We start from the raw sequence: 11,766 nt of genomic DNA, 5'->3' as shown, positions 1-11,766 counted from the left end.
TTTCTCCCTCCTTCTCTTTCTCTCTCCCTCACTCTATTTTTGCTGGAGTTTCAAATTGAATGACAGAACTGTATCGATTAACCGTCAGTATGGTTCGACATAATATAATTTGATTCGAACCGATTCGGCGAATTGTAGACTCAAAACTGTTTTTTGGAACTAGTATTGTTGGAACTGTTTTCTTGTTGCGGCTGCTGTTGTTGTTGTTAGGGGGTGGACTTGCAACGCGAAATCAGGCTTTGAAACCCACACAAAATTTCGCTGCTTTATTTTCTCAACGATTCATGCAAAGGAAACCATGTGGTTGCGGTTCTTTTTTTTTAAAAAAAGAAAAATATAGCCAAGAATATACTCCTCGTCTTTTAATTAGATAAATTGAATACAGGGCAATTGACTTAAATCTTGTTTTGCAAATTATGGGAGGGTCCAATTAGATCCATTTACACTTGCAACTCTAATATCCTGTCTGGTAATCAATTCATGGCAAGTTTATTGGCGAAGGATGTTTCCAGAATTTGATACTGGTGAAGGATGTTCCCAGAAGTTGATATTGCTTCCTGTTAGATCACTGCAGTTTTCTTAAGATTTTCGACATTTGTCTGTGCAACAGACGGACAGGTTTTATGTATTTATTTTTACCTAAACCGCTGTAAGAAGCAAAAGAAAGAAAGAAAAAAAATGATAGAAGAACTCTAAATAAATATTGTCCTGCGTTGCAGGCAAGAGGTTAAATAAGTAATCAGCTGAATGCAGGTTATACAGGTTAAACGTCGGATACTTCGTCTATTCCACTACCGATAACGAGTTGGGCATCAGCAGCCTGCTAGCGTATAGGGTTACCAAACATTCTTTGCATGTCGACACCCTTGCCCTCGAGGGCTTGGAAGTTGGAACGCCAGAAGATCAGGACTCTGTCTCAGGTTCTATCTCAAAAAATATAACACTATGGCACCATTCAAAGAGATCAGAATTACCAGCAATCAGCCAACCAGTAGTCTTCAAAGATAACTCATCCATTTTTTAAGACCTGTATTTTTATCGATAAATATCATAAAAAAAATGATCAATTTTTTCATCAATCAACTTATCCATATTTTCATATTTTTAAGATGAATAACTTACTTTTCATAGATAACATTTATCCATGAAATAAAAAAAAATCTTACTTACCTAAAAAATAACTAAATTATTTTTTCATCAACCAATAAAATAGATATTTAATTTTATTTTCAAAATATCTTATTCTCATTTTCAATGTCTTAATTATTCAATGCCCAATAACTCACCAACACTATCTTCAAATCTAAAAAATATAAAAAATATTATAAAAAATATAAATAAATTTTAACAACTTATTTAATAAAATAATAATGTAAAAGAATATGAGATAAAAAATTTCTAAACCACTTTCTTACACGTAAAAAACACATGAATAAACTATTTTTTATCTAAATATTATTTAAAAAATATTTATTTAAAAAAATATAGATTTTGAGATAAATTTTTAATCCATAAAAGAATAGATCTTAAGATGATTTCATGATTTGGAGACTGGTTTTCACCCGGAAGCTGATCGCCAATAGGAGTCCAATAGCATCTTTCAGCAGTGGGCCTCCTAATAGGAGTCCACTAACATCATATAGCATTGGGCCTAAATCTAATTACATGTCCAAATCCTACAGCAGCCAATGATAAGATCATGTAGCAAAAAACATACCAAACCACCAGTGTCACACTACAAAGCACAAAGGATAACACCACACGTCCTACATTATTACACTCCTTTTCAGCTGCTATTTGAATACCTTGGAAGATGCAAAAGCGCTTCGTATCTGCATAGGCTTTTTAGACCAACAAAGAGAAATAAAAAGAGAATAAAGAATAAAAAGATTATCATCTCGCCAAGCAATGACAATGGCAATGAACAAAATATAACAAGTCATAATTCATCATTTTTGATACATTTTGAAAGCGGTGATGATATAATTTCTGTCATGGAGATGGAATCTCATAACCAAGCATCATTCCATAATGTTTCTCTTCCCCCTAGCTGAGGTAAGGGGGAGATGGATCATATTCCAATTAATCAGTTTCCTTTTCTAAACTACATCTATCCCCTCCACCCCCACCACAAAAAAAAAAAAAAAGAAGGGAAAAAAAGGAAGAGGTGACCTCACCCAACGGAGACTAGCAGCCAACAAGGATTACTGTCAATGACATCATTCAAATAGGAGCCACTTGGGAAAATTCCAGGGGCTGTACACCTTCCAATTAAACCTAGTCAAATTACAAAGGAGAACAAGTTATACCAATGCCAGCTTCAAGAAAGAATTGCCTTGATCTTAGTCTTCTGGTCTTCGGTTAGTGACTTGGGGAACAAAACTTCATATGTCACGTACAAATCTCCTTTCCTTGTACTTAGGTGCGAAGGCATGCCTTCCCCTTTGAACTTTCTCACCGCTTTAGGTTTAGTGATTCCCTACAAATTTCACTAAATCATTTAAAAATGGAGGAAAATTGACAGGTTCATATGACCTAGCAAGATCGTGGTTATTTGCAAACCTTTGTGCCAAGTTCCACTAAATGTTCATCAAGATGCTTGATGGTCTTTTCGAAACCAACAAGAGCTTGGACCTGAAATAAGCAGGGAGCAGGGAGTTAATAGATCAACATTATATATGAAAACCAAGAAGTTAAACAATAAAGAAGAATAAAAATTTCTGGTTCAGATGTCCATTAAAAGCTTCCTTTTATCTGCAATATTGAAAAACCAGGCGCAATAAGTTGTGTCTTTTCTTTCTATAGATTGATATAATTCCAAATGTCAACTTGGGAAAAAAGTGGCACTATTTTCCTCCTCCCATAGCTTATTTTTGTTCTTGGGCGAAAACAGTGAAAGGGATGTGATTTGTAAGTATCCATGGTTTAACAGATATCCTTCCCTAAATTTATCTGATAAATTTAGGAATGCAAGTCTTCTAAGGCATGTCAAGGGTAGATACAACAAAGATGATGACTCCAGGTCATTTTTCCAGTTAATGAAATCTGAAATTCACCCAAAGTTACAAAACTAAAAAGGAACATAAACATTAATGACGATCAAAGCAAAACCCGATAAACAAGAATCATAAAACCAGACCCATAGAGACAGGTAAAGTTAAGGCTAAGATACCAGAGTTCCTAAGATTTCAGCTTGTGATAACTTATTCAACGTTTCTGATGAGCTGTTGCACATACTTTTAGAAGGTTTAGAAGGTGAAAGAAACCTCTTTAGGGTGGAGCTAAAACAAAACATTCAAACCCAGTTTCAAAATATGTGATGCTCTTCCTAACCTTCTTATTGTTGTCAATCGACATGAAGCAAAATCTCTCCAATTGTTCACAAAAGTAAGACCTGTTTAAGGAATAGAAGGCTTGTGTTACAAGAGAGTATCAAGTTTCAGCCAGTTTTTGATGCTGGTTTTAGTCAGTTTCAGTCAAAACTGATTGGAACTGCTTTTGTTTTTTGTCTATTTTTAATTCACGACTTAACGAGTACATGTGCTTACTATTTTATGAAAGTCATTAGTATCAGTTAGTCATTAATAATTTCATTCAAGCACAAATTTATTCATTACTGCATCAATCATCAGGTATTAAGACATTTATGTAATCTCGATTTTTTTATGAAATGTGATTTCAAATCTGAAACATTGCACCAGAGCTTAGATGCTGCAGAAAAAGAAGAAAAACAATAAGGATGGGGTGGTTAGGCTCGATAACCAAGAACACCTTTTTTTTTTTTTTTTTTTGCTTTTCTATCTCCATCTATACCTTTTTGTATGTTGATAGCATGCGATTATAGATGAATAAAGGGCTCCTTGCAGTCATTATTAAGGATCTTAGAGATAGGATTCTACATGGTATGTAGTGTCTCTATCCTAAGTTTCTAATTGAACAGACAGGTTTGTTTTGCTGGTTTGAAGGCATAATCCTCAAACTTCAAAAGGGCGAAAAAAAAGCTATGAGGGGAAATTCTTCCAGGGTATAAGAATTTTCAGCCTAAAACACAAGCTGCACAAGTTATCATTGCAAATAACTCAAAACATAATAGAATGATGTAAAATAACTTATTTCAGTTTCTTTTATTTATCTTTGTTTTTATTTTTTACGGATTTTTTTCTTGACTTTACGAAAACTTTGAAACTTAAAGAGTGAAACTACCGAAACCAAAGCTCAACTTGGAGACCAAACAGAGTTTTAAACCTTGGTTACAAGCAGATTTTGAAGCCCAAAGAATCTGGAAAGTGTTTATTATTTCTTAATAAGTGGCAGAAACAGAAACTTCAGAGGTAAAAATTTGAGGAAGCTCATGCCTCAAGGCAAACAAATAAAGGGAATATGATAGGCAGGCATCAGAAAGTCCCTGGAAGTCAAACTTCACCATGAAGATTATATAAACAATTTATAAGGTCAATATTTGCAGGCATTGTAGGCTATAGGCATCTATATCTCCAATGGTAAAGCAATTCACCACTCTGCAATCACCTTCTGATCAATAAAAAATAAGTTTTGCATCAACAAGAAGGAAATACAAGAAGTGCCTCTTTTCTCCCACTAAAAAAGCAAAACTACATAAGAAAACAAGAGCATCAAAAAAACACATTACTGTAGATTTCTGTGAATCCCACTACCAGTTAACTACATGCTTAATTATGCAAGGCCATGTTCTTTTGATTTCGTAGGAATATGCAGGTTCACAGCACTGATCCCCTCATTAAAATTCTGCATGACATAAATCTGGTGATTAGTTGACTACTCAACGCATGCAACCACCCCCCCAGCATACATACTTCTTAATCAGGACAGCCAAATATGAAGTATTTCCATGGTTGCATGATGTGATTATACTACTCATCCACGTAACAATACTAATTTGCAGTAAAATATTCCGGAAGAAGGTCATGTTCAAAGATGTTTTTAGATTTCTCTATTCAGAGCAACCTCCTCTAAACCGTTAACACAAGTTTGTCTGATGATTAGAACTTTGATTTCCAAAGTTAGCAACATAAGGGAAATCACACAAATAAGTTCTCTGAATCAGGAAATAACTATATGAGATCCAGGATCACTGCAAAATCCATACTCTAATTGGACATGAAAACACAATCTAGACAGCCCAGTCACTGCTAGATTAAAATTGTAATAGCAGCACACAGCTCTAGATCACCACAAAATACCAAGTGAAATTCACAAAACATATAGATCTATGAATCACAGCAGTAATGGTAGAAATAAATTGTAGTGAGACAAACGGTTAAAAAATTGAAGAAAAGTTGTCACCAGTGAAATTGTCACAGTTGTATGCAGGTCATTGCCTTCCCTTCTGAAGTGCTCATGTGGTGCTGTTCGGATCCTGAACTGCTCATGAAAATAATTGATTTAAACGATAATGTAGGTTTAAAGTGATAAGTTTCATTTTCTTTTTTTTTTTTTAGAGGAGGGGGAGCGGGCGAGCAAGAGAGAGAGAGAGAGAGACCTTCAGATCTCCAGCTTCACCATCAACTTTAGGTTCACCATCCTCATAAAAAAGCAACTCCTATGCAAGTTTTATAGATTGTCACTTATGAGTCACAATAACATTGAAGAAGGAAAATATATGTATTTGTGATGCAACAAGTCTGAAGTAGTTCAGAGCTCAGATGAAAGAGCAGCTTCAATATACATACTAAACACAGACAAAATTTTTAGTTGGTCACCCATAAGAAACAAGAGATGAATATCGTAAGCATATCATAGAACCTGGATTGAACTCTCTGCCAACGCAACGAAGATGGTAAAGGATTTGCCAAATGAAGTTCAGCATTCAGATGAGATAATTAATATGAAGGAAACAGAATATAAAAAATAAGCATAAAGAGGAAACATCGACTGAAAGCCTAAGAAATAATGTAAGTAGCAGTCAAATGGATATACAGTAAAACGGATAAATAGACATGCTATCTGATACAAACCAGTGCTAATCAAAAACGACTTTGTTTTGCCCAGAAGTAGCATTCATTTCAACGAGTATATTCAAGTATCAATGTAGGTCTGTTAGTGTGAAGGCTTGATCAAATAAAAGATCTGAGAAAATACCCAAAATCTGAATAATTTTTTATAAGAATGTGAATATGTGATGCAATGCCCAGTAGCACAAACAACATCGTAAAACTAATAGTGAATCATAAATTTGAAGCACTAAGCAGCCTAACAACAACCATGAAGATACTGCCACTTCATGCTACTAAAAAAAAAAAAAAAGGGAAAACCAAACCTCATATGTATCTGGCAGGAACAAGCAGTAGTGCAAGACAGAAAGAATTGCCAAGAAGACTTTATTCAGAATAATGATAACCTATATGTAATGTTTGAGTCAGTTTAGAGGCTGAGCTTACTTGTCCATCTTGCATCCCCTTCTCAATATCAACAGTGATAAAATAACCCTCTCGCTCGAATTTCACGTTTGGACATTGCTCGCAGACCTGAAAAAGAACATGGAAATCTAAATAAAACTTCTACTTAAATATGTTCTGAAGGTGAAATTTATTTAAGAATAAAAGTTCCTATATAGTTATTTAACCCTATCAGTGCACATTCGAGACAACAAAAGAGGAAGTCTCATCCACACATGACAGAGCTACCTATCAAGGAATCTTTTGAAAGAGAATGAACCTGTTCAGTCATCTGCTGAAACATTCCTGGACCAATTTGCCTATGATAAACTTCATTCCTGCAGTTACAACGCCTCTTACCAGGGGCTGGCTTTATAACATTTTTCTCCCTCCAAACCTATAAGATATATCACCAAAGAAGACAAAGTAAGGTGATTTGAAGAAACAGATTATCTCAAACAGCTAGCATCCTCCAGTTCATAGTATGCAAAATTAATTTAAAACTATGTTCCAAGAAATAATGCAGTCATAAAATAGAAATGCAAAAGGGGGAATGTCAAAAATTCAAAAAGGTCCTCATCCTGAACAAGAATATACGATCCATAAAATTTACTGTGGCACAACTCACATATAAGGCATTGATCTAAAATGAAATGATATTTTAACAATTCAAAATGGAAATTAAGACAATTTTAATTAGCAATGATATCTACAGTAGTTTGCAGAAGAAGTTTTAGATAATGAATGGTCTTAAGAAAATTATGAAGCAAGCAAAATTACCTTTAATGAACCTCCCATGTATAAATCTTCTAGTGTGGCATCCAATTCAACAACTACATCATCACCTTTTGGTATCGCTTCTTCCTCTTCTTCTGCCATACCACCTCCAAATAAACTGAAAGAAACCTTATATGTAAGCAATGCCAGCAACACTTGATTTATAATGAGGTAAGCCAATTAAATGCATGTTATTTAGATATGACATGACAAAACTAGCAATACTTACTGTATGAGATAATGTGTGAATGCAACACTTACAAAAAAAATCATAGCAAATATAATGGAAAAGGGGGTAATGCATGATGTATTATGAATTATGCATATGCAAGATGGCTCACATAAAACACATTAACAGCCGGGGAAAAATCATCACAGATGTAGCTGCAAATATCAAAGGAGCAGTAAAGAGGAAGCAAGATTGGAAAAAACAATCCAATATGAAGGACTGCGAAAAGGAAAATCATATAAAATTAGCAGAAAGAATTGATATTCAATGATAAAAACCATCTTAAATTCTCTCAACTCTAGAATGTATAGAGTTGCAACCATATTGGTCAAATTGTCTCGACGATCCTGAGCTAAGGCCTTGCTATCACCCACACAATTACTTTAATGACTAGATAATGGTTCGCAGTACTGTTTTCAGTACCTGTTACTATGTTGGTACATTATCAGTATGTGTCATCTCATTGTACCAACACTTTGTATGCCCTCCACACTGCTTTATATCGAGTACCGGTTTGCTACAAATATAGTACAGTATGCCCGGTACTGGGAGGTACAATCTGGTTGGCGAACCATGGCCTAGACAATCAACTGGGCACCAAACTCACTATAAAGTAACTCATTCATTCAATGATTTAACTAAACTACTTTATATATTTAGATTTGAACTATTTCAGTAGATCAACATTAGCACATATCTAAGGCTTACAGGTTGGACATTTACATTTAAATTCACAAGATATTTAGTTTAAGAATTTACAACGTACTCATAAATGAATATAATAAAAGAAAAATATCTATAATTATTGTCTTAGCTAAAGTAGTAAACATAGTCAAGCTTCCTCGGGAATCCATCTTTTCAGAAGCTGGAGCTCAGGTTTATGTTTTTGCATGGTAAACTTTTCCAGACACTTGTTTCACACATCAGTTAAAGTCCTCAATTTTCATTGACGCAATCTAATTTTTCCTTAGGTTCCAATATTCACGTAAGTCAGTTGTTCGTTAGCATCATATGCCATATAAGAAAGATATTACAAGAAAAGGATTTAACATGCATACATATGTACTCTTATATTTTATATGTTTGCATGTTCATAAGTTCATTTGTATCTGCATCTCTCTTAACTCAATGTAATGTTGTATATACATACACGCACCCCACCCTCCAAACACATGTATGTATGTACATACTTATTTTTGCATGTACAATATATATGTATCATGGTCCTGTTGAGGCTTGCCTGGCCATATGAGGGCCCTAACACCAAGGATGCCACCTAGATGCCTAAACAACCACCTAGGAGAACAAAGCTTGCAATCCATCATTCTTAAGAATCTGATACAACATGATGTCAAGTTAAACAGTTCATCCAAAATGAATTAGTCCCACACCACTGGCAGGGATCATGTTTAAACCTAAACAACCAGAAGGGATTAATTTAACTTGCCAATTCAATTTCAAATCAAATGCACTGTGTTTTAAATATAGATCCATCCACCAGGAGAAAGATGCCCTCTAATCCTCAGCTGAATGTTCATGTTTTCTTCTCCATCACCCATTCAGGCATGTATTGGCAATGATGACCATGATTCTGCAAATCCACATGTCCTCTTCAGACTTTTCAATAAGGACTTCTATAATTGTGCTTCCATCCATTTGACTGTCACAGATGGTCTTGATCAACAAACCTGATGAATCATAAGGCCAGACAAGGCATGCTGAAACTGCAATCATAAAAAGTTAATGTCCCTCATTGCAACAGACTCAAACTGGGACTAGTGTGGACCTAATAGGTTTTATTACTGGGTAATTTATCAGGCATGTTACTGGGGCTGCTTCTTGAAAGGAAGGAATATTGAACTAAGGTCTCAAACACACTCTTGAACCATGCTCCTGCAGATACTTTATAAACTAGATCTCGGGAACCTGCAAGATGATTTTATTCAGGATTTGTCACCATTATCATCCATCATCTTCACAGACATCTCAGCATAACGGGACAGGACATTATGATTTTAGTTAGGTCCTTCCCATGTTTCTTTACCTATTCTCACTCTGCAAGACAAAAGCCTCTTCCCCACACCAATTAGAGAGGTATGCAATCTCTTCAAATTTATAGTTCACCAAGACAACCCAATGTCTTTCAGGATGGGCATGGCAAGACAAGAATTACGCTAAGGGTCTGTTTGATTAGGGGTAATCTAGCTTAGGAAAATAAATTCCATGTCGGAGAAAAGTGGATAAGAGCGATGTGAAAATAAATGATGGATTTCAGATCTATTTTTCTGAGAGAGAAGATAAAATAAATACCATCAGAGGAGTAGTATTTGTTTTTCCATATTGGATTATCGAGTGAAAGCAAGTTGAAATATCATTTCTTGATGGAAAGACCCTCACCCATATTATATTAATATTGTATTATTTATATTATATGATTAATATTAATTATATTAATATATTATAAATATATTAATATATTGATTAATAATTTTTATAAATAATATATTTAATATATTAATGTATTTATTAAAATATTAATTATTAATAAATAATTAACAAAATTTATTAACCATCAATAAATCTAATCTATGATTTATCAATAATTAATATATTTATTTATTATATCAAAACATACCAACATTTATTTATAATAAGATATATATATTTTTAATATATATAATTAATTTTAAAATATTATTAACTTATGTAAATAGATTTCAATATTCGAAATAGCCAATACTAATAGTGTTTAAGTGGGCCATAAATGGCCAGCAAATGGATTGAAAAGAATTTATTATTACTTGAATTGTTTATTCGAGGATATTATTCAAAATTTGGCAATATTCTCATATAAGATTACTTGTAACCAAACATAATAATCTTTTTCTAATATCATTTTTTCCAAGTAATTTTTCCACCAACCAAAGATGATAAAATTTACTTTCCTCCACAATTATTTTTCCAGATAAATGATTCTCATGAATTGTCAAATTACCCTAACCAAATAAACCCTGAGATTCAGATAAAACCAATTTAACATGTACTATTGATCTTTATCATGTGATTAGGTGGAGATAAGGACATAGTATTGACCCCAGTAAACTGGGTGATCAGAAGAAAACAATTAAAGCAATCCCAGTGATGTCTCTCAAAACTATATTAGTTTGTATTGCTTAATTATTTTTAAATTTGAAATAAATTCAAGGAAAACTCAACGGAACAAAAAAAAAAAAAAAAAATCCTCTTACTTGTTAAAAATATCTTGGATGTTCATCCCGCCACCCCTTCCTCCACTACTGGCATGCTGCTTCACACCCTCTTCGCCGTACCGGTCATAGATACTCCTCTTCTCACGATCCGACAGCACCTCATATGCTAAAATTCGTAAATTTAGGCAAAAAGACTAGATTATGAATATAAAATCAATGAAATTTCGTCATCTATAAGGAACAAAGGAATGAAAAAAAGCTGAAATCCCCCGGCAACAAACGATGAGATTTTGAGGGCAAGAAGAAAAAAGGAACTGATCACATTGCAGTCCTTTAAACAAAAATCTCGATCCATACCATTGTTGATCTCCGTGAATCTCTTGTTAGCCTCCTCGTTTCCGGGGTTCTTATCGGGATGGTACTTCAAAGCGAGCTTCCTGTAGGCCCTCTTGATCTGCTCCTCAGAGGCTCCCTTCGAAACTTGCAACACATCATAATAGTTCTTCCTAAAATCCCACAAACCACAAAATAAAGGAAAATTTATCAAAATCCAAAGCGATTCGAATCCAAACTATTCAAGAAAAAGTAGCCGAGTAGGATCGTATGGTACCCCCCGAATGCGGCAAAAACGTGTGATACAAGGAAGACGAGGAGCAGAAGCCTCGTCCTCGGCAGCGCCATCGGAGCTGTGGAAGAGCTCCGATCTCCGAAAGGTTCGAATCAAGGCTTATGAATCGAGAAATTGGGGGCTTCTAGATCGAAATCAGGGTTCGGAGAGAGGTGGAAATCGCTCCTATCGGCCGCAAGCGCGCTCTCTTTCTCCCTCCCTCGCTCTTTCCCTCTCTCTCAAGAACCGCCTTTGGAGGGCGAAGGCGTCAACGAGTCCGTCTCCGTGTAACGTGTATCTCTAGAGACGGACCAATGAGAGGAAGCGAATTTGGTGTCATAACCAATTGGAACTGGACACGTGGAGAGAGTAGCCGCTGTTGTCCTTCTTCCGCCGTTAAGCTGCTCCAGCGGTGGAGATCGCGGGTCGCCCGGGGGGTGCCCCTAGTGATGAACGTATCCAGTATGGGATTCCGCATGCGGAATAGGATAACCAGTTTCGTGATCTACCCAGAACCCTGCTTGGCAGAAT

General features: G+C 35.1%; 1 protein-coding gene across 1 annotated transcript; it reads right to left on the bottom strand.

Moving 5' to 3' along the window:
• Positions 1 to 2,079: 2,079 nt before the first annotated feature.
• Positions 2,080 to 11,499, bottom strand: LOC105039919 (dnaJ protein ERDJ3B). Its single transcript, XM_010916239.4, has 10 exons — positions 11,239 to 11,499; positions 10,986 to 11,134; positions 10,668 to 10,794; positions 7,194 to 7,308; positions 6,694 to 6,810; positions 6,417 to 6,503; positions 5,519 to 5,578; positions 5,323 to 5,400; positions 2,563 to 2,634; positions 2,080 to 2,479 (listed from the first exon to the last, which is right to left on the bottom strand). Exons 1-10 carry the CDS (start codon positions 11,307 to 11,309, stop codon positions 2,321 to 2,323), a joined length of 1,035 nt encoding a protein of 344 aa, XP_010914541.1. The 5' UTR covers positions 11,310 to 11,499; the 3' UTR covers positions 2,080 to 2,320.
• Positions 11,500 to 11,766: the final 267 nt, after the last annotated feature.

This window comes from Elaeis guineensis, chromosome 1 (assembly GCF_000442705.2).
Source record: "Elaeis guineensis isolate ETL-2024a chromosome 1, EG11, whole genome shotgun sequence".
Lineage (NCBI taxonomy): Eukaryota > Viridiplantae > Streptophyta > Magnoliopsida > Arecales > Arecaceae > Elaeis > Elaeis guineensis.
Note: the sequence above shows the minus strand (reverse complement) of the source record. Positions and strands in the feature narration are given on the sequence as shown.